The sequence below is a fragment of the Etheostoma cragini genome, chromosome 2, assembly GCF_013103735.1.
Source record: "Etheostoma cragini isolate CJK2018 chromosome 2, CSU_Ecrag_1.0, whole genome shotgun sequence".
NCBI lineage: Eukaryota > Metazoa > Chordata > Actinopteri > Perciformes > Percidae > Etheostoma > Etheostoma cragini.
The window spans coordinates 10170736-10198670 of NC_048408.1; the positions used below are offsets into that span (position 1 = coordinate 10170736).

Sequence of the window (27935 nt, forward strand, 5' to 3'; positions counted from 1 at the left end):
TGTGCAGTAATGAAAACCATCTCCTTCACAGAAATGGCCCACTCAGTTCTCTCATATTAAATATCTTGTTGTTTTTTGTCTGTCTTGTCTCACATTGCGATGACCTGTGCCGGGCCACAGAGGGGAGACTAATGTTCACGTAAAGTGTCTTCCACCTGCAGCTGTCGACTGTCCACTTCTGTCTGCTGGGTCTGAGAAGACGGGACAGGCTGTACTTTTCTCATTGCCATGATGAAGGTCAGGGTGACAGTGGCGGGGGGGGGGGGGGGGGGGGGGGGGGGGGGGGGGGGGGGGGGGGGGCGTGCTGCACAGAGTTCAGAGGTCATGGGCCGCGTGTGAGGTCATTTCCTGGTGTGAAGGCTCTCCTGGAACTTGGTGCTCGTGTAGCGGATGTGGAAGCCCTTCTTGCTGATTGTGTCGTCGCTATGGAAACGGATCAGCATAGCGCCTTCCGGCGAGTAGATCTCCTCCCTGGGCTGAGGAACCAGAAGTAAGAGAGGCAATGTGAAGCTGTTTGTCACACATTTAGAGGGTGATATCACAGAGTTGTGTATAATTCAGTTTACTTACTACAAATCAAATATTCTTTACATCACTACTTCTTTATGTGTGTTGTTTTATAGATGGGGAGGTTGTGTGTGTATCTTTCCCAGTTTCCAGATAGTCCCCATTTATTCTATATTAACATAAATAACTCTTGACTTAAACTTGATTGACCTGTGTCATTCTCATTGGTGGAACATAACAAGGTACATGTAAGGTAAATTACTCAAGTACTGTACTCTTTTAAGACATCAGTGTTTAATATTATATAAATAAGGGGCTGAACAAGAATTTTGCGTTAACAAAAAATAAATATTGGGAAATATCTCATTTTTTGCATTTTGGGTCTTTATTTGACAGGAGAGTTTAGACATGAAGGAGGAGAGAGAGGGGGGACGACATGCTGCAGGTCAGAATTGAACCTGCAGCCGCTGCGGTGAGGACTGAGCCACTGCACATGGGTCCCATTCTCTAACAGGTGAGCAATCCAGGCACGACAGTAAATGGTGTAAACTACAGTTCAACTCAAGCAAAAGAAGAGTCTGCTAATAACATATTGATGCCAAACAATGGACATTAATGGCTGCCTGCAATGGTAGGAAGAATAAAACATCGAAGTCCACAGTAAAAATGTAAAGTATACAGTTGTGTAGTTAAAGATAACACTGATGCTATTCTATATTCATCTGATCAAATTGTATGAAAAGAAAACAAACAATGGTTTAATACTTCACTCTATACTTTCTGACTTCCTCCCATTGGTTCACAAACATATTATTTTCTTAAATGTTACTAGTTTAGTTACAAAATAATATTTTAGCTGGGCACTGTAACTATTATTACTTGTTACTCAAACAGGACTAAAAGGTACACTTGTTGGGGACTCATTTTATCTGCTGGATACCTTTAGTTCTCTGGTGAGTAATTATGGCGAGGGATTGTGTATGTGGGATGGGCTGAAATTGTCATCATCGTAAAGAAGGAACATGTAACCCAGTATAAAGGTGCGGCTTATGATGTGTTATTTGAACAAATATGGAGCTCTACAGCAAAGAGGAATAGGATAATTCCGGCTTTGGTTACACTAGCAATACTTCTTAGGGAAATCAATCCATTGTTGGTTTTGTTCCTCTGAACTCGGCCAAGTTTCAAGATCAAAGATGAAAAATGAGCCTTTGAAAACAACACAAAATCTTACCCCTGAACCGCAGAAGCGACCGAGTCGATGTGAGTCGGCGTCGTACCCGTTGTACAGCTCGATGTAATCATAACCACAGTCAGCTTCTTCCTCCACCTCAAACGTAATGAAGCTAAGCTCGATGCCGTAACCCTGTTCGGCCATCAGCAGCCATTCGCAGTCAGTGTGACCCGGGTAATTATTGTCTCCAAACTGAGAGTGAGAGTAAAGGTTCTTCTGACGAGCTTCTGCTTTCAGACGACCTCCACACTCTGCAGAAACATATGATCAGTATAAAGTAAAATTGTAATCTGTAAAATTAGACATTTGTTAGATTTTGTTTTGTCCCATAAAGTCAATAAACTCCTGTCAGATGTAAGAATTGTCATTGTGTATGTGCTGTTTTGAACCACTAGAGGTAGATATTGCTCTAAAAAAACAATTCAAACTTAAGAAAGCTAAACAGGTGAATGTGAGTGATGCTCTTTGCAGATCCAAATAACTCTCACAGTGTAAGACATAAAGTGAGATATTACAATAAAACATTAATAACATGTACAAACACTTAAATATGCTTTCATACAGTCACACACCTGTGGAGTGTGAAGCTTGGAAGCCCTTCCTTTGTACTGAGGCGTCAGAAATGAAGCGGAGGTACATCTTGTTGCCGGTGGAGAGCAACTGCTCTGGGATCTTGCTGCCACACAATCGACCCAAGATGGCCGCCGTGTCGCTGTCCCCGTCAAAGGCCTCCAAATGGTCATATGCACATTCCTGATGCTGCTCGATCTCAAACTCATTGAAAGCCTGGAAAGGTAGAGACAGAGGGTGAGAGGACGCTGAGTGAGATGTGAGAAGGTGTTGGAAGATTAACTGTTGACCTGGCTGCCCACAGTTTTTTATAAGGATTATTACTTTGTTAGAAGGTAGTTTCAGTGAAAACCTTTCAAGTTGAGGTCCCTAAAAGTAAGTGAAATCTGTTCTGTCTGCACTGGAGGGTCTGTGGCCTCTTCGTCTTGTACAGTAAAGCAGTTCAGTTTTGTCGTACACAAATTACTATAAAAAACAGCGTAGATGCTGTAAGCCTTGGTGGTGTTCTTATTTGTTCCCAGGAATTTACAACAAAGCCACAAATGTACTGTATGTCCTACAGTATGTACATGTTTGGATAACATGGTGCAAAATCTGAGAGCAGCGACAATGAAAGTTAGTCAAAGGGCAAATCCGAGTGAAAAGGAGAAGATAAATTAAAAAAGGTAATGGCAAGAGTATGTTCTTTGTTAGAGTCTGGTCGAGCAATGTTTGAGCATTTTCCTGAATTGGGATCTAATAATTTCTTTTAAAAACAAGTCACACCTGCGCTCAGAGTTATTGTAGCGGATGGTGAAGCTAGAAAACTTTACTAAGATTTACTCAGCAACAAGTCTTTAATTAAACCTCCAAGAACTGGTGGCAACTTAGTGGAAGTGGAAACTTAACACTGACGTATTGCCACCTTTTCAGTTGATATGCTGAACTTGTTAGCAAACAGTTGCCCATTTACACATCAAGCTGATATGGAGCAACATCATCATTCATTTAGAGTCATGGACACCTGATGAATTAAAGTCCAACCACTCTTTTTATGCTCTCTTTTGGTCTCCACCAACTCCTGAAAAAAGGCTTTTTAGATTTTTTGGGAGGGGTGGGGGTTTGACTTCATTAAAGTGACAGTGGATAGACATGAAAGGGGGAGAGAGATGGGGGATGACACGCAGCAAAGATCTGCAGGTCAGATTCATACCCGGGCCACTGCAGGACTTAGCCAACATGGGGCAAATGCTCTTACTGAGTGAGCTAGAGGACGCCCCGCTTTCGATTTTTAATGCTCTACTATGGTCACCAGCTAGTCACTTAGTTTGTCTGTCAGGCATATGGTGCTGCAAAGGTAACGTATACTCAGTTTTTAGAGCTTTTCATCTGGAAACATCTGTTTAATGAGTACGGAAACGACACAATGTCAGCAGTGGGAGTGAACTGGAAAAGTAAAGAAAACCAAAAAATGATCTAAAAGTGATTACAGTTACATATAGTCATGTGATCCTTTTTATATATACATATAAAAACAACCCAAATCTGTGTCACCAATAACTAATGTAATGGTTTACTACAATATGAGACACTTTTGAGAAATACTAAATATAATTTTAAGGCTGTTCCCTTTAAAACACTTTCAAACCAAAATTGCATCTGCATTTCATATTCTTTAATATAAATCTAAAGAACGCCTGTTCTTTTGTCTACATATTGCTTACACACTGACATGCATGTACACACTGTCCCGATTCTTAATCCAATCAAGTCGCCGTGAGCTGAGTCATAACATCTTGCAGGCCTCTCTCCCACACACAGTCACACACCTCTCTGATTGTCTCCTGAACTGTACTCCATCACTCCACCACAAACACTGCACTGCACTGATTTTTACCAGCCAGGCTGAAGGAGAGAGCAGAGCAAAAGGTTGGCTGATGTGAGGATGTCGTTACAGAGAGGGGAAGTGTTTGATTCTGGGCTAGTGATGGCTTCCAGATGTTTCTAACTGTAGCGCGGATGAGACACTGATTTGTGGATCTGTGTGAGTGTGTGGTGTGCGTGAGTGTGTGTGTGTGTGTGTGTGTGTGTGTGTGTGTGTGTAACAGAGAGTGAGGAAGCAAGAATGGAATAACCTTTATGTCTATGTTCACATTTCTGGTATTAAATATATCCCGCTGCGATGTCATTACTGTGGATATACAGAACACATGGGCTAATCTCAGTATACACACACACACACACAGACACACACACAGACACACACACACCACAAACAACAAATTTCACAATTTGTGTGTATATGTGTGTAAATCACATGAGGTCACACATTCACAACATGCAAACACTATTTTATGTGTTACCATAGGTGATGATGTATTGTGTTTTCAGTTACATAAGCGGCAATAAGAGATTATCAAAACCAAATAATGACAGTTGAGGACAATTTTAATAACATCTAGCGTGCTCAGCGTGTGACTGCAGAGAGGAAGTAAGTGAAAATTTGACGGTGTGTCTAGACCAGGAATGTGTGTGTGTGTGTGTGTGTGTGTGTGTGCGTGCAAGGCACTATTGTATTTGCATAAGGAACATTAGTGGACTTTAGGAGGATTATCTGAAGCACACTGTGTGAATATGGGTATGTGAGCTCCTATACTTCTGTCTTTGTTATGACCAATTTGAGTTTCCAGATTGAGATAAAAATGCATGTTAGATTGGCTGACTAGTTGGTTGACAGAATATGAATAGACAAAAAAATTATTAATTAAATTATTTTTTTAAGCTTGAATGCCAACATTACCTAGTTCCAGCCTCTACAATGAGAGGAATTGCTGATTTCCTTTGTGTTATGTGATGATGAATAGAATACCTTTAAGTTTTGGACTGTTGGTCCAGTAGATAGTTAATTGACAAATAAGGAGATTAACCATTATTGTATATAATCGTTAATGCTTTTAACTACACGTGTTGTATTCATGTGAATCACTGCTTGCATGCATCCTCAAAAATGTATGTTACATGTCAGCAAGATGCTATTGATCACATGGACAGTGGGTGCAGTATATAAAGTCAGATTAGCAGCTGACTCTAAACAAATAACAATAATGGGTGAATATTTTGAAGAGAAAGTAACAGAATTAGTTGCCACTGCTGCTTTTTCTGTCCTGATGTTGACAATGTTAACAATGTAACATCCTCACAAGTCACAATGTTTATGTGCACATTTAGAAATTGTCAAGGAGGATGTGTCGGCCGCAGATGGCCCTGATCTGCCCCCCAGTACATGTACTACAATTAGTATAGTACTATAATCGTCTAGGTACAAGATATGCAAGCAAGCTGGTGGTCTACAACATGTGTCTATGTTGGAAAAAAGCTTAAAAGTGTATCTCTAAATTTGAGAGGTTAGACTCAATGTGTGTGTATGTCTAGATCACTCTATCACCTCCTGCAAACGCTGTTAGGCATCTTCTGTGAATCCACCTGAGTCAGGAGAAACTCCATTTGCATCAAAGCTAACATTGTTAGGCAAACAAAATCTGTCTGAGCTAATGTTCTGTCAAATCATCTCCTCTCCTCTCTCTCTCTCTCCCTCTCTCTCTTCCATCTCTTCAGACAAATCATGCGTGTTAGACTTGAAAGTTTTCAGCCAAAACTATCTTCCATCCATGATACACATGGCAGAGCATAATATGTCAGTTTATTTCTAAATAAGTATCTGCAGTAACTCGAAAAATGTGGATATGACTATTTGTGGTGACACATAAATGCTTACATGCATAAATGGTTTAACACACGCACGCACGCACAAACACACACACAAACACACGCACACAAAGCCACAGGGACACAGATGGCCACTGCCCAAGGCCTCTTACTAACGCATGAGCACACGCTTGCAGTTAGCCCGAATATACAAACGTGCACTTTCTCCCTTGTTCACATTTGGGTTTCATAAGTGGAACATGGGAAAGAGAGATCCTAGAGAAAGAAGGGGGAGGCCAGCCTGAGGGTTTAACATAAGATGTGATGTGGTGTGACCTCACAGAAAGAATATTGGGATGAGGAAGGGAAGAAGGGCAATACTGCTATAAGTGTAGGGTTTAAAGAAGGCTTCTGCTTGATTTCAACACACTTACTATCTTGATGCGGTGTCCCGGCGTGGCTGTGATGTCCCAAGTGCACTCCTTTCGGCTGGGATACTTGTCTGGCCAGTTCGGGCTGCTTAGTGTCCCACTGGGGCTGTGGATCTTATGCTCACACTCAGCTGAACACACATATCCACACACACAGAAAGACCCAAGCACACACATAGAGAGGAAGTTAAAATCATGGCTGCACAGGAAAAGGTCAGAGGAAACGGAGAGGGAACAGGAAGGAGAGAAACAAGAGAACCAAAAGAGAGAGAAAATATTTCAAAGAAACACATCCTGATGACAAGTTTAGTGTGAATTTTACATGGAAGCATGCCTACATGCTTTAAACAAACACACCGCTACAGTTAGCCTTTTGTACTTTGCATGGATGGAGTATAGTACATAAAACAAATCTCTATTAGTAGGAGTACAAGTCATCTATTACCTATAATATTTAAAGGAGGATGTCATTTATAGAAGCAAATGCAAAAATCCATTATATGGATCCAATGCAAAGAAAAGGAAATGTAGATGCTAGTTACATTCAGACTGTTTTAAACGTTCCTACTAAACACAGTACTTGTTGAAAACACTTCTATCTGAAATCTAAACCCTTGTGTTTTGGATGGTTAGGAAATGGATGTGTAGGATTAGATCCTAAACATCTAATTATTGACCTTAAAATTCTGTTCCTTGCAAATTTCTTGTTTTGTTTTGCAGGCCTTCGTTACAAACTTGGTAATGTATCCAGCAATTTCAATCAAATCAGTTTCAAGATGTAAGATGAATCGATACATTGCACAAGAGGTCATTGACTGATTTGGTGTGAATGAAAATGATGTGAATCATGTTCTGTCCTTCACAGTTACGGATCTCAACCCAGGTGAAAGCTACAACTCTGATTTGCACCTGTTCATCTTAGATGTAAGTCCTAGTCAAGCAAATCATTTAAGACAAGTCTCAAGTCTTTTAAAGTAAATCTTAAGTTGTAAATAGCAGGTCCAAGTCAAGTCTCAAAAAAACCATGGTCACAAGCAACCAACCTGTTTTTAATCATTTTGGGGCCAATTTAATTTGAGTCTTGACTTATTTGAAACAAGTCCAAGTAAAGGAAGAAAGCAGCTTTGTCCACCTTGCTACTCTATAATATTACAAAAGCAGTTATTCAGTAGTCTCTTTTATTGATGTATTTATTAGTCTAACAGGTTCTGTGCACACTAATACACATTACTGCAAACGCATCTGAGTAAGCCAAAAATCTATTTTTCATTTGTAGTCAACTGCTCTGTTATTGTTGTGTTAATACTCCCTGGCTCTGTACTGCTGAGCAGTAGCAACATCACTTGCTGCTGGGCAACTGACTGACCATAACTCTAATATTTCACAAGATAACATATCAACTGTGAGCTAATATTGTAGCATGCTAAGAACTGCGTACCAATTATTTCTGGTCGAAGTTGCTGACTGCTTTTCTACCGAGTTTGTATCAGTTGAAATAACAGTAACGAAAGCTCTCCACAGCAGCCCTCACAGTCACACATGGCATTTGTGTGTGAGATACATGAATGGCTTAATGAAGGTGATGGGAGGCATGCACAAGACAACACGCTGTATTCCAGAGTGACAGTTTTTATTTAGAGTGAGACAAACCGAACCCGTGTACAGAATGAGATGGATGAACTTACAAGAACAATGTATAAAGGAGAGTCTTCTAACAGGCAAAGTGTTAAATACAGATGTCATATTCCACACACACCATTGTTAAAAAAGACTCTCACACCTTTGAAAAATCTAGCTACTGACATGATACAGATTTGAGCAATAAACTGTGTCATACATGTGTTTGACATAGCAAACTATCTTTTCACATGATCACTTTAACAGGAAATGCCATAGTTGTAATGTAATAATTTATTTGACCAGAAATCAAGTAAATAACCAAACAGTCTCAAGTTTGACAGATTTCTTCCTTTCGTAAAACAAAATCCCTAAAATACCATAAAAAATACAGTTTTTTGTCTTTCTGGCACTCTTTTCTTTTCCACTGTTTTACAATGTCAAACACTTCTGGCAGGTCACTACTATCCCTAAAACGCTATCCCTAAAAGATTTTTTTTAAACTTCTGTTTTACATGTCCAAATGCCCATCTCCTCGTGTTGAAACTTTCACACGCACATACTGTATGTATGTATTTATATATATATATATGTACATAACCACACACACGGACACAAGCTGTGTGATGGGAAGAGGGATTTACATGACCCTGCAAAGTTACTGGGTCAAGCTGATCTAAAGCACACATAAACACACACACAAACACACACACACACACACAGGAAGACAGCGCTACATGGGATGCTTTCAAGCTCCCAGATGTTTGAAACATGAGTGTTTTTACGAGCAGCACAGGGAGCCTTTAGTGAGGTGAGTATATGTGTGAGCGTTGATTTGGTGTGTGTAAGCATTCAAAAGTTCAACTTCAAAGAGTTGAGTATAACATGTCAATTCAACAGTTGTGTGTGTGTGTGTGTGTGTGTACACAAGCACACATGCACAGGGGAATGTGCTATAAGCTTTTAATAAATAATAAATAATGTTTTTTGTCAAACTTTTCCCGTATCTGTGTTTGCTTTTCACACACAAACACAATCACACGACACAGTGAACACAGCCATAGTGACTTGCGGGCAGAGCTGTTTTCATGTTCAAATTAAGTCTCAGGTCAGTCCAAAGCCCTGGACCGGGACCAATCCGCACAAAGCAAATGCTGTATTTAACATGAATGTGATTTATAATTTAATTACTTTGGAGGCTATTTCTGTGGTATTTACCTTGAACTTGGTTCAAACAATTTGTGCTGCATCTTTGTATCTTTCAAGTTTAAAAGTAGTCTTCCCGTCTTTCAGGGTGTCAAGCACGACAAAGTCAAGCACAACATTTGAGACATGTCCAACTTAAGTCGTGAGTCCTTCAGAGTAAGTGCTACAGGGTAAGTCCAAGTCAAGCCTCAGTGAGCAGAGCTACAAGCAACCAGCGCTGATTTTAAGTATGTTGGGGCCTTGAGTCATTTGAGTCAAGTCCCAGTCTTTCAAAATGAATGTCAAGTTCCTTGGGGCAAGTCCAAGTCAATTCTATGAAGTATGTTTTTAGTTCTGAAGTCCTTAAGGCAAGTCAAAGTCAAGTCTCAAGTTTTTCATCATCAGCATAATCATTGTTTTTGTTCCACGAGTTTACCAGGTGAAAGCTTGAGACTTAATATGACATCTTATTCCTCAAATCTACAGCTCTGCTTTCAAGCTCCTAGTTTTATGTACAGTATGTGAAAATAACATTATCATCAAATGGAAAGAACCACTCTGTTGTCATGTGGACTCTGATGCAGGTAAACAAAGTAAGGGCTGTATGATGTACGATGACTGTTCTTGTGAATGAGCACATGCTTGTGTGAATGTGGCAGCACGTGCATGTGCACTCCGCCACTATCATGCCGGTGAGTGTGCTGATGTGAATGTACGTGAAACCCACCTTCCTTACAGTCATGTTTGTTCTCATGCAGTACAAAGCCGTGGCGACACTGACAAACGTAAGAGCCCACTGTGTTGATGCACTCGTGCTGGCAGCCGCCATTGTCCTTGCTGCACTCATCTTTGTCTGTGAGAGATACACATGCAACACATCACTCATGTGGAAACAGCAAAAAAGAGGGAAGGGGTGGGGGGAGCAAGAGGTCAAGCAGGGGAGATGAGTGGAAAGATGAGACCTTAAGGAAGGGGAGGAGAGTCTTTGGAAAATAAAAAAAGATGATAAGAAAGGGAGTAAGTGACAAACTGCAGGGAAAAGGCAGAGGTGGAGAAACAAACAGTGATCTACGAAGAGGACCAGACGGAAATCATATCAACTTAGGAAGGTAAGGTCAACAAAAAAACTTCAGTACAAATTAAAAGGAGATGACAAATAATGAGGAACTGGAACATAAATATCCAGCAATCACGCTAGGCAAACATTACCACCCATAACAATTGTAAGACTCCAATATATTGTTCATTATCCACCTTTCAAGTTAGAGTTTTTATTACAGAGCTGAAAGTTAAAGCCGAGAAAGATGGTCAATGGACAGAATGCCAAACCCCTCCATAAATCAGCTTTACTTGGCACAGCCAGCTTGTCAAGCTTTGGATTTCTCCAGCTTTTTTTGTATTTCTTGAACCAAAAACATAACAGCAAAGTGTAATGAATGGTAAAAACAGTGTGTAAGCTGCAAACGTTAACACGCCCACCTAACTAACTACTGTAGCTACCTACATACAGTAGTAATCAAGCACTACTTCCCTTTCTTTAGTCAACTTTATTATTTTGTTGGTTTACATAAAAAAAAGCCCTGTTCAGGAATGACACATCCACTGTTCAATATATACTGTATATCAGAGTGTTAGCGGCTCCTGCACCTTATTGGATTTGGGGAAGTTTACACTCCATTACATTAGATAGCCTTACATTTGCCAAACTCATTGGTAAATCCACTTTCCCAAAGCGTTTTGTTCTTGTACAAGTGTACATAAAGCATAAATAAAGTTCAGTGTTGCTAGCAATATAAGAACAATACTGCACCTCTACTGTTTTTTCATGTCTTCCACATAGTTTGAATGGATCCTGACTTTTTCCTCATTCTTTTAGCATTATGTCATGCATGTAGTCATCAAATACATATTCAAGCCAAAGTCGCTAGCTGGAAATGTAAAGCCTGCTATTGTTTAACTCTGTGATAAAATCAGGGATCCCCCCCCGTTGTTACAAGACCTACAAAGAATTTGAGTGGTAACTAATGTTATCATTGTAAACTGCATACGTGCTATACCAGAATGGAAGGCTTGACATGCGTAGCAGCAGCAACTAAGGGGAACAGGGGCTCAGCAAAGTGTGCAAGAGTCCTCGCACATGTAAATACTGTCTAGAGACCACTTGTTTTGACATATTAATTAAAGAGAGGCAAGAGGAAAGGAAGGTTGTTATAGGAGAAAGCGACCACAAAGTTAAAGTTAAAGCAACAACAGACAACTACAGAGGGTTAAGTTAGTCAGTGTGTGTGGTTGCGTTGGCCTGTAAAACTGTCTTTGTGCTGCTCTTGGGGTTCGTGATTATGGTTGCTCTGTGGTCAAACTCCACCTTGGCTCTGAAACGTCTCTGACCATAGCAGCTGTTTTCAGATCAACTGTGCTCTCCTCGGGCCAGACCACCACTGCTTAATCAATCTGATGTGTTCACTCAGCCAACTGAAGAGAAACTGTACAAACGTGACGAGAGCTTCTGTCATCACGTATTATAATGAACACGGTGGCCTTAATGTGGAAAGATACTGGAGACCTACTTCTCTGTCATTTCTATGTTCACCACCACAACACATGGTAGGATATGTGGGTCATTAAGTTGTCATTGTGACTTCTTAATGTAGACCACAAATTCCCCCGGGAATAAATTGATTAGATTTTAAAACCCTTTCCTTCATGCATTTGCATATACAAACAAGAAGAACGGATCTTCTTGACATATTAATGTATGTAAAATGGTTGTGTTACGTGAAATCAACTATAAGTTATAATCATGATCTTTTATGCTAGCAAATACCTTACTTGGCTCAAATAATGACCTTATAAACATAACTGGATTTACTACTGAGATTCAGTAATATTAATACAGCAAGGCAAGTGAACTGATTTAGGATTTATTTTTTACGCTTTGGTTTTAACAATATACGATGTGTTAACTAGCGAGCTTAGTGTGCTTCGATGTCACCTTTGGATGGAGCCAGGTTAGATGTTTTTACGCTATTTCCAGGCTTTGTGCTAAGCTAAGCTCACCAGCTGCTGGCTAGAGTTTTGTACTTACCATAAAGATGTGAGAGCGGTTTTCATCTTCTCACCTAACTCTCTGCAAAAATATGAATACAGTATTTCCCTGAAATGTCAAATTATTTCTTTAACAATCAGTTTTCCCCGTGTTTTGGCCTACACTGTCTGACAATGATATTCTGGATCAGCATGTTATCCCTCGTCATTGAAGCTGTATAATGTTTACAGCAAGTGAAATATTTAAATCTTAGTCTTCGGCTTCATTGTCAATTGGCTGCACCGTCTCCAGGTGTCTTGTCAAAGCTTTTATAAAGATTTCACCCAAAATCCAGCCTTACATATTTGGTATCTTTGGAGATTCTCTTCTCCACAAGAACTTGAAATAAAGTTGTCTGTAAAAGTGAACAATGTTTGGTTGCACAGCATGAGTTTATAATGACTAGCAGGCCGCTGCTCGTTAAGAGGTTTGAACAGCTTTAGCCTTAAAAAACACAACACTGAGGTGTTTTCACGCTTCTTGCTCATTTTCTCTCCCTTGTCCTTTAATTTGTGGCTTCTTCTAACCACATGGCTTCTCCTCAGTGTGGCTGGGTGATGACGAATCCCTTTTTAGTGAAGCTGAACACTGGAGAATCACAGGGTGGAGGTGGAAGGGAAAGGGAAGACTTGCTCTTTGTGGGACTGCCACGTTGTATTGGTGTCAGAGATAGAAACAGAGTGGTGGGGATTTACAGATGACCGCTCAGGAAGACAGAGCATGTAGAAGGGAGAGTGTGTGAGACTGTGAGTGAGAGACAGATTCCTATAAAGAGACGTGAGATTAAACACAGACGCCGAGTCTCACCTCAACTCAAGCTTGTGAATCAAACTAGATCTGCTTTTAATGAAACCACTAAATCCTCCTCTCCCTGTGTGTGTGCATGTGTGTGTGTTTGTCTGATGTGGTATTACAGTGCTATTGTGGGCTCAGTCTCACCCTATCAGAGGCTAAGAAGCTTTTCGGTTGATGCTACACAGTATTCATTGTAGCTTTCTTCAGGTCAAGCACACAATGTCTACACACACACACACACACACACACACACACACACTTTGCACACTCACATGGATTAGTAGTGTGCGGGAGGTCGAATGGACCTCCCTAAAGCTGATGGATCTTTGCCAACAAAAAGCTTCTGACAATAGAAGAGCCACTCACACTGTAACTTTTGACACACACACACACACACACACATCCATCTGAGGAAGTCATTTCTCTATGAAGCGCTCCACTGAGCACTTAAATTCCAGGTGTTCTGCAGGTAGTTTAATTTTGACGAGCTCATTCAAGTGACAGCTTTATTTCCTCATATGGTGGAGAAAGTGGCCAAAATGTTACATTGAAGTTGCCTTTTGGACGTGTTCCACCATTTCGCATTTAGTTAGCGCAAATGTTGAAGTAAGAAAAGATAAATCTGAACCTTTTCTTCAGGACAAGTTCCTAAAATTGTTATATTCTGTTATGTGAACATGCAACAAATTCATCCCTGCAACAGCGAGTAGGGGATCTTTGTTGTGTTTTCAGTGGGGAATCATAACTGGGTCCCAATTCCATACAACATATTGGCTCTGAGTGGGTTTCCAGTTTGTAGTGTGTTCATGCTTAAAAAGTAAGAGAATTAAGCAATATTTGCATACTTACTATGTTAATTTGATCTTTTAATGTGGTAATAATGACCTATGTCCTATGACGCAATGCACAACAGAAAGAATGAACCTTCTCACAGCTCCAACAAATTAAAATTTAATTCAACTAAATTTAATTTGATTTCAAATTTAAATAAACAGTGGAAAGTTGGGACATTTTTGGAACACATTATTAGATAATAAAAAAATTAGTAATATTATATTTCAATTTGGGAGATTTCCAGATTTAAAACTGGCTGTCGCTTCCAGAGGTTGCAGTTTGTTTGACGTCTATTAGTACACCTATTATTTCCTTTTACTACAAAATAGTACAGCACATTCATTGTGTACCTGCTGCAAATACTAAGAGGGACATTTCCATATAAATAAAAAATGTCTGTGCTCTTAAATTATAGTGTGTGGTCTAGATCTATTCTATCTGTAGAGTGTCTTGAGATAACTTTTGTTATGATTTGATACTATAAATAAAGTTTAATTGAAAAAAAGGACACTGTTTATCATCGTTACAGAAAACCAAACTTCATGTGTAAAACAAAATTTCAATAACAATATCTTTTAACTTTCAATTGCAGCTTGTATGCGATCATTCAATAAGACGATAACGATATTATTCTGCTGAAAGCTGCTAAATGTTAATATTGTGTTGTATTGTACAAATACAATCCGTATTATTAATATGCTGCATGGAATTGGGACAAAACACATGTTTCCGTCGGGAGGAGAATGGATTAAACAATGATCCACGCCATTAAAACCGGATCCATCCATTCCCTCATCACACGGTAGACCAGAGCCAATCAGAGATTCCGATTGTGAGGTCATGTTACCTCTGACCTTTGATGAGGTTTCCAGCTTGTTGTTGAAATGGCCACGAGAGGGAGAGCGGCCGCGCTTTATGTCCTGGCATGACTCAAACACAATCAAACGCTCTTGACACAGAGCCAGGCTGTCTGAGGGAGAGAGGGCAGAGTGCAGGGTGGTAGGTGTGCACGAGGCCTGAGAGCCAGTTGAGGCTCAGGAGACACAGCACAACAGACAGATACAGCAACGGTAAGACTAGCAGAAAAACAGAGGGATGTGCACACAACATACAATATGGATATTTCCACAAATACAAAAAAAAACATGCAAGTAGAAACACACAAATTAACACACAGTGGGCGTGGGCAGCTCAGGAATCAGGAATGTAAAAAGTACACAGCTATATACAATCTGTTCAGTGCCAACACCCTATGCAAATGCACGAATGAGTGTGATGTTCATGTATCGCACAATGAAAAGTAAAAGTATGGAGGTGGGGGGGGGGGCAGTGTAATGAGCCTGGTTTTGAGCTCCATCTTGCACCAGGAGTTGGCAGATGGGAATTTCCATTCAAAAACAATTTGGGGGAGAGTTGCAGGCTCATCCAATATCAATGTTGTTTGAAAACCAGGTGAGCTTTTACAGTTCATATCATTATGATGTAACTAACAATGAATTCAAGTTGCAAGCCAGTTTCAGGCTGAAATTAAAGTATCAAATTATCCAATGCTACTGCAGCATAATTCACTTCTTCTTTTGCCCATCTGTATGTTCCAAACAGAATATCCTCCTCTGCCCACCCACTGAAAAAACACACACACAGACACACAGGTGTAAAACTTGTCTCTTACCTGAGAAGAAGTGAGCCTTGAAGCCTTTCTTGGAGACGGTGTTGTCAGACTTAAACTCAATTCTCATGTTGTTATATTGAGAGGTGATGACCTCAGGGACCTCGGTGCCACAGTATTTACCATGTAGCTTTGAGTCGGACGAAAGGCCGCTGCGCACCTCCACGTAATCGTATTTACACACCTAAATACACAAATAATAAGGCTCTTGTAACATGTATCCACAAGGCGGCTACTATTCTTAGCATCCCTGTGTAATTGGCACACACACACACACACACACAGACACACACACTAACCTCATTACCCTCCAGCTCGAAGGCCTCAAACTGCATGGAGATACGGTACTGATTGGGAGCGACCACCTGCCACACACAGTTCTTGTTGGGCGGATACTCTTTAGGCCAACCAGGAGTGCTGATGGTCCCGTTTAACTTAGAGAGAAGACCGCCACATGCCGCTGAAATAATACAAAAAATTCATACACACACGCACACACGTACATACACATACATACACATATACATGTCACACGCCTAGGAAATTATATTTCTGTTAGCTTTACATGTTTTATGAGCCACAAGGAAGAATAGTATAGAATAAGGAGTTTCCGACTTGGTTAATTTTACATTGTGGTGGGATTTCCCTGACCTAAATGTGGCCAGTGCTTAGGTCAGTTGTTTTTTTAACAATGTAGTTTATAAATGCACTGCTTGTGAATTACTGCAGGCTCCAGGCTACAGCAACTGGAACCTGTAAAATCCACTAGTTACCCAAAATGTAAAGGAACAGAGCTATAATGTTTGAGTTTGAGTGGTTGGTTTTGTGCAACACATACACTGCATTTATTTAGTGAAGCAGACTTTGATTCTAGTGATGATAATACTCATTTGTCATGCAGCAACCCGAATTACATCAAGGAAATTAATTACTACTGACGTTTGTTCATTTTAAAGGGGAAGTAGGTAACCTGAGCTAATGTAAGTCACTCACAAGCCACTATAACACCTGTACTGATCCCTACAGCATTTTCCTTACGCTACAACTCAATTTCTCTCAATGCCCCATCATTTCTCCAGACCATATTTATTATTGTTGTGCTTGACAGAGCCAAGCATTTCTCCAACAATTTCTCCTTTTTGACATTGGCATGGTGAAATGAGACCAAACGTCACTGTAATTGTATATACAAACTCCAGATGTTTTATATATGTATTTATACATATAACTTTTTTTTACATTCACTTTCTACATGATTTCCCCACACATTAATTCATTGGGGTCGCCAAAGTATATACTGCTCTTCAAAGAAATATAGCAAAACCCCAATTTGGATATTTTACCAGCATAGCTTTTTCTCTCTCTGCCTCAGAGGTGGTTTGTTCAGTATGTGGGTCATTACGGGTTGTTAACCTATTTTGTGGTATTAAAGGACGTTCACTCACATCTGTGGCATTGGAGCTGTGAAGCATGTGGCTATGTGTCAAAAAGATGTTTTTTCCTGTTGATGGAGGCTGCTCGGATGTTTTTTTTACTGAGGAGTTAGACTCATATCCTACAGAAACACACAACGGCATACAAAGGAATGCACATACAAACATGAATTCAACACACACTCAGTTACCTTCACAGCTCTTCTTGTCAGGAGCCAGTTCGTAGCCCGGGTCACAGGCACACTTGAAGCTACCGAGAGTGTTTACACACCTCTGTTCACAACCACCATTGTCTGGCTTGGCACACTCATCCTCCTCTGAAAAACACGCACGTCAGGGTACATTTATTTTCACACACGTAAGGAAGGCTTTGGCTATAAACACATGTGAGGAAACACAATCAATTGACACACACACACACATACCTTTGAAAAAGTTAGCAGCAAAGCCGGCCTTGTTAACCGTGCCATCTGAGACAAACTTCATCCACAGTGTGTGTGAGGTGGAGCGCACATCCTCAGGTTTGTCGTAGCCACAGAATCGACCAATCAGAGGGCTTGTCTCCAGAGGGCCATCTCGGACCTCCAGGTAGTCGTAAGCACAACTGTCGTGTCTCTCAATCTACAAAAACATTCATGCAGGTTCACACAGACACACCCAGAGTGAGTTACACGAGTGAGGTTGAGGAGGGATAAAGATTCAGCTCACTGATATTTTAACAGCACTAAATGACTAAATGAATCATCAACTGCTCTGTGTCTCTGCGGACACACACACAAACACACACACACACACACCACTAACATTATACTTGTAGCTATATGAGCATGAAATTTGACCCAGACATTCCCTGCATGCACACACACACACACACACATACGCAGTGACTCACCTCAAAGGCCTGGAAGCTGAGCCCGACATTGTATCCCTCTGACACAGTGATCCTCCACACACACTCTTTTGAGGGTCTGTAGTCATCAGGATAGTTGGGAGACTGAATCTGTCCTGAGTCCTTAGTGATCTCCCCTCCACAGATCGCTGCAGAGGAGAGACAGATGGACAGAGAGAGAGAAACACAAACAGACAGGACAGATTAGCATTAGATGTTACTGTTAGCAGTAAAAGTCATTTAAGTTGAAACCAGCCCTTATATCATCATGCAGTTTACAATCTGTATTAATACATACTTATTTGAATAGCTGTGCGTACCTTCATAAACGGCAGCAAAGCCTTTTCCCACCCAGTTGCTACTGCTGCGGAACTCAATCCACATCCTGCTGTCAGTGGAGATCAAGACGTCAGGAACTTTATCTCCACAAAACCTGCCTGTTAAAAACACACACATCAAATCAAATTCTGTGAGAATCATAACTTGTGTTGTCCAGTGATTGTTGATGAAACACAGCCTATGATATATGATATGAAAAGCAATCATAACAACCCAAACATACTTTTTTTTGGATATAGTGCTACTGTACTGAATTTGACGTCTTAATCTTCTGAAGGGGTTTCAGTTTGTGATTTGAGCAGAATTTAAAAGCTAATGAAGGAACAATCACATAAATAAAGCCAGTTTATTAAGGGGTTACCAGTGCCCCTCTGGCTGACTGTCCCTTGGTCTTACCGAGCAGTGGAGCTTTCCTCCAGTATCCATCCCGGACCTCAATGTAGTCGTACCAACACAGACTGCTTTTATACAGATCCATGGTGGTGAAGTTAAGAACAATCTGGAGGAGCAAAAGTAAATATTTATAATCCTATTCTATTCTTCTACTATCATTGGAGAGCCGTTTGTGTGTCCTTGCATATCCCGAGAACGTTCATCCAATCTACTTCACACTTGCCGTGTGTATTGCTGGGAAACCAAGAATGTGCAATGTCTAATTTTGTGCAATTTGGAAACGCGATATGTAAAATTTTAATAAACCCTGGATAAAAAAAGTAAAAAGATGTGTTGGCTTGGCTTCATGGCCCAAAGGGGTCAAAAACATCGTCAGGAGCGGGTTACACTTATGTTAAAGCAAGCGACTAATGAACCTATTTGGAAAATAAAATACCTCCACTTACACCGGTGTTTCTGAGTTCTGTTGTTTCTGTTTGTATATAAGGACATAATGATAGTTAGTTAACTGGAATGATAACAAAATATATGAGGACTGAGAATTCACATTGTAGAATATTATAGTTAATGTCTAACTTTTGTTTTATTAATATGTACAGTTGAAGTAATTTCATTTCATACATAAAAAAAGTAATACAGTTTCTAAATAAAGATTTATCTACATCCCCCTTCTCTTTAAATCGCTTTAAAACGTAATACATTAGTTAAGTAAATAATTGATAAGTTAACAATTAGGCATTAGTAAATAAAAATAGAAGATGACACCAAACACCCTGAGTCCAACTAATAGATTCAAAGTTCCAGGTCAGATCGGTGCTCGTATATATAATACATATGTTTGCACTTTGGAGACAAGATGAGAGGAGGTGGAAAAGAGGAAGAAGGTGATACCGGTAGTGTGAGGATATAATCAATATACAGTCATTTTGTCAGCAGTCTCTTATCGTTAGTGTATGCACATTCAGGGTGCTACTGTGTGTGTGTGTGTGTGTGTGTGTGTGTGTGTGTGTGTGTGTGTGTGTGTGTGTGTGTGTGTGCGTGTGTGTGCGTGTGTGTGCGTGTGCGTGTGTGTGTGCGTGTGTGTGTGTGTGTGAGTGTGTACCTTTTCGCCAGGTGTAACAGATATTCTCCAGATACAGTGTGTATACGAAGGGTATCCGTTGGGGTAACCTGGAGACGAAAAGTTGCCCATTGACTCTTGGAGTGTCTCTCCACATGCTGCAACACACACACACCCGGATGGAGTTAGTTTTTTGTGGTGTGTCCTGCTTGAATGCGTAATGCTTTCAGCTGTGTACCGATACTTATGACCGGTACATTACTACAGAACATGGCCCCCGTGTCTAACATTATTCTCAATCTTTTACTGCCAATTTACCAAAATAAACAGACTACAGATTATTCTGTCAAAACAGCAACCTCATTCTATATCTGAACTGTTCATAAGGAAACTGTTAGACGCCCAATTATGATTCAAAAAACATAAAAGGAATTAAAAATACCCTCCCAAAAAAACTCATGTTTGATGTTGTCTTTGGCTTGTTTTAGATTTGCATGTTGGAAGCTACTGTATGCGTGTTTGTATTCCTGTGTGTATCAGTAGACATGTGAGGTCCGACCACTGTCATTAAGCCTGGTCACCATTTCACAGAAATAATTAAAGAATTACAGTAATTTACTGTAAGTGAACCAGATTGACAGACTTTAAATTTATCACAATGAAGACAACAAAAGAAAACTTTTACAGCTGGTTTTGCATTCATGGAAAATTTTAGACAATATTTCTCTCTTCATCTTTTATTCTGAGTTTAACAACGACGCTCCCTCTCAAAAGGAGGTTAGCCAAATCTGCCCCTCCTATCCCATCATGCATGGTGTTTTCCCCCACAATGCCCTGGGGCTCTGTTCATCTGTCAGTGAATATGGTATCACTCAAATATGACCTTATAAGGTTGAAGTTGTATCTATTTTCAGCTGGGACACACAAACGCAGTACTGTTCTCGCTCCAGTATCAAAATGGATTTAGTAGAATAACATATATAGTGGAATGTATGATATATAATATAATATGTGGAGTTATTAATATTAACAAATAAAAAATTCCATACTGCATATTGTCAGAGGAATAGGATTTCAACATAACAGAAATAGTAAAAAAAGATTACATATACACACAAAAACTATAAAAAACCGAAGCTTTAGTGAATATCATAGACCAGAATGGTGAAAAATATTGTTTGTTCATTTTGTCCCAGACACAGTCCATTGTGCGTAAATGAAAAACATGAACCTGTCCTGGGGATGTGAGTATGTGTGTGGGCCAAAAAAGGGATGGCAGCATTTGCAATCGTAAACCATTGCGACATTACCGCACAGCTCAGCGTGAGAGCAGATCTAGACCACGTAAGAACCGTGCAACAGGGACCAGAGGGACAGCATGGGTGTGCGCAACAACTGATGTGAAGAGTGTGTGTGATGCTTGTGAGACCCCTAAAACCGAGAGGGAAGCGTGACATGGAAAAACAAGTTACTCAACTTCACCTCTGTGGCTTTGGGAATGGAGGGGCGGGCACATTTTTAAGCCAAAGATACGAGTAGATAAACAGAGGTCCTCTTTTATTTGGTAGAATGAAGCCCATACACACACACACACACAACTACACACACGGTGGTCTTAGGAAATAGGAAATATTTCAGTACCTGGACATCTATACAGCTTCCTTGCCTGTGCAATGTCTCCTTTACTGAGCCTGGTCCGCTGGCCGATAGCAGGCCGGACCCCGTTTTCATCTCTGGATGGAAGGATGGTGTCGAGGAACATCCCTCTTCAGGAAGAAAAAGAGAGATTTATCCCATATCATGCTCTGATTTCAAGGAAATCAAATGAAAGATTTATCTGCTGGCTAATTTTAGCATGCTTGCTTGCTAACCAGCTTCCATCACAAATCTGAATCTAAGTAATTATGCAGGGAAAATTGCAGTTATGTCATTAGAATGATATTAATAAACATTACTCAACGTAACATGAAGAAAACTTTAATAAATGAATTTGTCCGTGAACAGATACATTTTAACAGGCCATTGTTTTTGCCATTGTTTTCCTAGCAACAGAAAACTACATATTGTATGTTGATCAACATCAACATAGAGAAACATTGTTTTCAAACCATCAATGTCACTAGTTCACAAAATTACAGAGCATATATTAACTTGAGAAAAATCTGTTTTGGCACATTGCGTTTCTGATCTGTTTTTTAAATTCACCACAAGTCAAGAGAGCTGAGAATGTGCCGCTGGTTACCGTGAGAAGGTGTTTCTGGCGTAGTGCATGATGCTATCAAAATCATATGGCTCCCCGAGAGAGTTGACCTCCCCTGGCTCCATCTTGAGGAAGTTATACTCCTGGCCTGGGAACAATGCATACAAATACACAAGGAGTCTTAACATGAACGCAAAACAAATATATCCTTTACACTGAACACACAAAGCACAACTTAAATGAATAAGTCTGCATTGAAATGGACTTTTATTACAACACTTGAAGTCCATAGAGTAGTAGTAGAGAGCTATTAAAACTTCAGGTCAGGTCGGATCTACTGCTGCATCATTTGATTTAACACCTGTGAGATTGCGTTGTGGTGTAGAGGAGTGTGTAGGAGGAAAAGAGACGGGGGGTCGAGGTGACTTCACAGTCATTAAAAGCCTCATTCACACTCACACAGGGCTGGACACAAGTGAGAATTTAAAAAACGTACACACACCCACGTTGTGCAAAAATGTCCAGAGACCCAGGTTCATCGAGGGTACTGAGTCTCACCTGGTTGGATGTTATCGCGGATGATCGTCACGTGATCGTCGCGGTCAGGCCGCGTGTGCTCGTGCCAGAAGCCAATGACGTGGCCCAGTTCGTGCACCACAATGCCAAACTTGTCACAGTTCTTGCCTATGGAGATAGCCTGGGGCCCGTTGCCACGACGACCCACATAGGAACAACACCTAATAAGGATTAGTAGGAAGTTGATAGCAGGGAGATAGGCGGATGATGATATTTACTACACATTTGGCAGTGGAAAAAAGTATCAACAGTGCTGTATGAAAACACACACAAACACACACACACACACACACTTTCAGGATTTTCTGTCCTGTATTACATTGACCAGAGGGAAAGCGTCAGTTTTTATTAACATAAAAAAAAAAATGCTCCGATAACACTACAGTTTCATAACCCAATGGGAATAAGCTGTAAGAATTCACATATAGTTGCTCACAGAATGCACACACACTAATTCTTTTTTTTCTGGTTAGCCGAGACGTCCGTGCCAGGCTAACAAATCTGATTAAAGTTATCCAGCCAGCTGATCGCAGGATCAAGAGTCACTGCAGTATCTAAAGTCTTTTCTTTTGGCATTTTCAGCTCTAGGATGGCTAGTAGCGCTTCCAACAGATGCCCCAAATGTACTATTGCACGATTTTAAAACATGACAAATTTTTCTGCATTACTCTTTGTCTGTCTCTGTCAAACATCCAGGCTGCAGGGTATTTATGCATCAGATTAAAGTGTCTAATCTCTGATGCAGTCAGCAAATCACACGAGAAAACTGGCATCATCAGTTAACACACAGATCCTTCTCTCATCTAAATGGCATTTACGTTTAAAAATCTAAGTTATTTTAAAATTAACTAATAGGAAATATTAAGAAAAACATACGCTGTTTCTTTTCTCTGACAAAACATTATGAGTCACTGAAGTGAAGGAGTTAAAATACTTTGGGGACAATGGAGCGGGAGATTGGTCAGAATCGGAGCAGCGGGTTCGGTATTACATTCAATATATTGCACTGTTTTGACGAAAAGAGAGCTAAGCTAGAAGGCAAGGCTCTCGATCTACTGGTCAGTTTTCGTTCCTACCCTCACCTATGATCATGAAGGCTGGATCATAACTGAAAAAACGAGATTCAGGGTACAAGCGGCCAAAATGGGTTTCCTCAGGAAGGTGGCTGGCGTCTCCCTTAGAGATAGGGTAAGAAGCACAGTCCTCCGTGAGGAGCTCAGAGTAGAGCCGCTGCTCCTTCGCGTCGAAAGGAGCCAGTTGAGGTGGTTCGGGCATCTGGTAAGGATGCCTCCTGGACGCCTCCCTAGGAAGGTGTTCCAGGCACGTCCAGCTGGGAGGCCTCAGGGTAGACCCAGGACTAGGTGGAGGGCTTACATCTCCGACCTGGCCTGGGAACGCCTCGGGGTCCCCCAGTCGACGCTCGTTAATTTTGGGTAAAGGTTGGGGTCCCCTGCTGGAGCTGCTCCCCCCGCAACCCCCCACGGATAAGTGGATGAGGATATGAGGATGGATGGAAGGATGGATGAAACAGTGCATAATGTTGCGCGCAGCCTAGTGCAGATTATTATAAGTGGTACTATTATTGTTCAATCCAATTAAATTATAGCTCTGGGTATTGTACGAGTGCCGATACAATACAATATTGGAGTTTTCATATTGACACCAAAATACCAAAACAGCACAGAGGTTTGACACCAGTGATGTTAATTATAGCCAAGATATCAAGGTTTCCAAAAATATCAACTGAGTCTGAAATCCTGCTAAATGCAAAAAGACATAAGCTTAAAATGATGCAACCAGAACACATGACATGACATGTTATGTCTTCAAATTGGTTCTTTTGTAAAGCTAACAGTCAAGGACTTAAAGATTTTTGATTTGCAGTAATAGAAAAAGCAGCACATCCTCTTATATAATAAGCTGGAAACAGTGAAGGTTTTTGCTTGATAACTTACTTTAATTAGTCAATTTTCGCAATTGGTGTAGGTTAATGTCTTGCTGATTAACTCATCAACATTTCATTTCAATATTCTACATGTCTGACTCTTTCAACCATCTGTACAACAACATCTTGGAGAGACAAACCCAAATGTCCTGATTTCAGCTTTACAAGTGAAGTGCCACCACTGTACAAACACACTATGACCCCACCGTGCTGCCACTCGACAGAACAATGCACTATGCAGCGTATGAACAAAAAAACTGCATAAACATACAAAAAACTTTTAGTGAGCAGCGTGATTGGTGGGATGGGGAAACAGCAGCAAGACAGGAAGGAAAGTGGAGCCATTGTTGAGTGACCGTATCGTCTCTCGCTGTGACAAGGTCACTACTGAACTCTAGGTACACACACACACACTCACACTCACATGTACACAATGAGAGCCACCAAACTCACCCGCAGGGTCTGTAGGTGAACACAATGTAGCTTTCCTCATCTGTCTTCTCAATGAAAGTTACGCACGTCTGTTTCTCCCAGTGACGCATGGCCTGCTTAAACATGGCCCTCTGACTACCTGAAACACACATTTCATATCCGACTTTTAAACAGTCACACGTCGCTGTGTATTCTACTGTTGAGCCGTACGGGCACCAGTCCAGCAGAGTAGCTTACCAGTGAAGTTTCCTCCTATGACGTAGGGAATGACTCCTCCAGGCCATATCCTCTCAGCTCGGGATGTAGCCGCTCGAGGAATACGGCTCTTCGCGACGTTCCCAGTCTTCCCACCTATCCCAGTTTGGCACTTGAGATTGGCAGCTCCCTTGCTGGCGTTCTTGGGGGGATAGTCTAACCGAGCGATGAGAGAGAAACAACAGTCAAATCTAAGCTGTTACTTTGTGTGTTAAAACTGAATAAATTACTGGTCTATTATTATGAATCTCAGTAAATCCTTAATGTGATCTGAGATTATTGGATCACTTATTATACATGACCTTGCAGAGGTTATTCTCAGATCAGAGGATAGTAAAACTCAACACAGCTCTAGCTGTGCAATATACTGTCCTTAATTGGTAGAAGTTTATAAAATTTACTAAATAAGCTGAGCTGGCTAAAAAAAGGTACCTCAAACATTCTGTATATCTGGATTTGATTGTTTCAGTGGAGGTCAACTTAACCTACTTGCAAAGACCATAAAGAAGGAAAACAGTCTTAAACTGTCCAAAGTACAGCATCACTTTGAGTATTGAACACAGCTTCATTGTGAAACTGTGTCAGGGTCTGATTGTGTTCAGAGATGCCTGACTTTCTCATTACAGAAAAATCACAGTGAAAATGGATATTCTCCGTTGAATGAAGCCTACAAGGCCCAGAGGTTTATGTGATTTCAGCTGCATTTACATTATAGTGGAAAAACAAGCATGCCACTTTGCTTTTTGCAGGATTCTTGAGGGGGAAGGTTGAGTTTGAGGTTTAACTCTGTCTCTCTAATTTATATGATGATGTTATAATAAGCCTAAATGACTTCCAGCAAAGACCTACTGGCTATGGGTAATAATAATGGGTAATGTTGTTACAATAGCTGTAGTTAGATCACTAAAGTGGCTCAAACTGCTTTTGTAATAAATATGTTAGCTAAATTTAAAGGCTGATATTTCATTGAGAAAATCTTTTTTTTTTTGTTTGGTCTCCAATTATTATTATTTTATTGTACTGGTAAATTCAAAATGATGTATCTGTCCTAGATTTTCAATTGCAGCTGAAATGCAGAAGAAGAAACAACTTTCTGTGTGATACTAATCCAAGCAAAGCACTTTACTCATTTTGCTGACTTGAAAATCCACATGCACTTCAAACTGCCTTGAGATTGTCATCTATCAAAGTGAACACTTCATTTGCCTTTTTCGACACATAAATTGTAGTTTATTGGCTAAAACATAAAAAATCACCATCATTACAGTGACTAATAAAGTTAAGGGTTCTTACCAAAGCCAAACCTGCGTATTCTCTCCAGCAGTAGATATAAAGATCCTCTCTTCTTAGAAATGTCATGTTCCTCTAGGCCACCTGACACACACAAGAGCCAAGAATCAAAACCCAAACAATGCACAATAAATGGTGATATCCTCAAGGGGCCCAAGTCTACCTGCTTCCTATTGAAGGGGCTTAACTCTGTAGCTGAAGGTTAATGAGAGAGAGAGTTTCATAGGAAACATGAGAGAGAGCATTACATGATTACTCAGTGAGTCCACTTACCAGATGTGTGTCCCTGCCGGGAGTGTGTGTGCATGTGTGTGTGCTGTGTGAGGTCTATTGTCCGGTCAATTTGGAACATTCGCAGGTCCTCCTCATCTAAAGCGATGTCGCCCCAGAATGCAGCTGGAAGTTAAGAGAAGAACATGATGTAATCACAATCATCAGCAGAACCACAAAGATCATTATCCCTGGAAAGTAGGGCTGAACAATTAATCGCTTTCAATTAGAAATCGCGATTTGAAATAATGTGATTAGCTAATGAGGAAGACCGGCAGATTATTCAAACGTGAAATATCAAGTTGAATGTCTGGTTTAACATTTGATTCAATATTTTTATTCCACTTTACTTTATATTTACTGTTTTTTTGTAAGATAAATGCTGGAACAAAACAGATTGTTTACAGAAATGTCCTTTTTTTCAGTCGATAATTTAATTTGTATTACTTTATTTAACATGATACTAGATTACAAAAAACAAATTGTATTATATAATATATTATATGTTATATATCTGGCAGGAAAATCGCAATTCGTTATTTTTCCCCAAATCGTTCAGCCCCACTGGAAAGGACAAGTTTGCCACACATGCTCCCGTTGAGCTACTCAGCGGCCAACAAATCAGACTACGATGGCACTAGAGCAGGTTCCAGGTATGAATAGGAGTGTAACTATTTTGAGTGTGGACAGGGCATTCTTGAAAAAGAAAGTGGAGCTCATCCAAAAACATGGTTTCAGCCAGAAATGGCAAAATGACAATAACAAAAACTCTTCAAGGACTTAAAAATAATGTGTAGTGTACATTGACACATCTTCTTAAATTAAATGAATTAAAATTACTTGATCAGACCTGCAGTGCAGAGCTCTAACAGCCTTTGATTAGGTAAATACAATGATCACCTCTCCACCAGGCAGGGGCTTACTGTTGCTGGCACACAAGTCCAATCCTGGTACAATTCACGTAGCAGAAAGTAGCTCAGGTGTTTTATTTCTCTGTAGAGGTGAAGTCGTCACAATGAATTGAATCCTCTAGGTATTGATTCTCTGATTTACGGCAACAATGTCAAACCACACTACAAAGTCAGCATAGTTTCACTTACTCCAATTACACACCCAAAACTACACTCAAATACCTAGAAACTTGTGCTTGACATGTTTAATATATAAAAATAAACTGTTTAGTGACAGCTGCCCAGAGAGCTTAATGCGGCTCCGTCTCCCTCCCTTTCTATTCTATCACAC

At 40.4% G+C, this 27935-nt stretch overlaps 1 protein-coding gene across 3 annotated transcripts in view; it reads right to left on the minus strand.

The window, feature by feature from the left end:
- Positions 1 to 207: 207 nt before the first annotated feature.
- The window catches only part of tll1 (tolloid-like 1), a 50810-nt gene continuing 23082 nt past the window's right edge, over positions 208 to 27935 (minus strand). For 2 of the 3 annotated variants that reach the window (XM_034898605.1, XM_034898613.1), the window contains exons 3-23: positions 26697 to 26819; positions 26427 to 26507; positions 25116 to 25289; positions 24900 to 25017; positions 22484 to 22662; positions 21968 to 22073; positions 21367 to 21491; positions 19768 to 19883; positions 18669 to 18771; positions 18254 to 18370; positions 17937 to 18082; positions 17470 to 17665; positions 17236 to 17361; positions 15911 to 16071; positions 15615 to 15795; positions 14790 to 14912; positions 9956 to 10081; positions 6430 to 6557; positions 2314 to 2527; positions 1742 to 1992; positions 208 to 476 (exon numbers count right to left, since the gene is read on the minus strand). In XM_034898605.1, coding sequence (XP_034754496.1) covers positions 342 to 476; positions 1742 to 1992; positions 2314 to 2527; positions 6430 to 6557; positions 9956 to 10081; positions 14790 to 14912; positions 15615 to 15795; positions 15911 to 16071; positions 17236 to 17361; positions 17470 to 17665; positions 17937 to 18082; positions 18254 to 18370; positions 18669 to 18771; positions 19768 to 19883; positions 21367 to 21491; positions 21968 to 22073; positions 22484 to 22662; positions 24900 to 25017; positions 25116 to 25289; positions 26427 to 26507; positions 26697 to 26819 — 3029 coding nt within the window. In that variant the 3' untranslated portion in view covers positions 208 to 341. The remainder of the gene's footprint in view (positions 477 to 1741; positions 1993 to 2313; positions 2528 to 6429; positions 6558 to 9955; positions 10082 to 14789; positions 14913 to 15614; positions 15796 to 15910; positions 16072 to 17235; positions 17362 to 17469; positions 17666 to 17936; positions 18083 to 18253; positions 18371 to 18668; positions 18772 to 19767; positions 19884 to 21366; positions 21492 to 21967; positions 22074 to 22483; positions 22663 to 24899; positions 25018 to 25115; positions 25290 to 26426; positions 26508 to 26696; positions 26820 to 27935) is intronic. The other variant, XM_034898625.1, reaches the window with a different exon arrangement.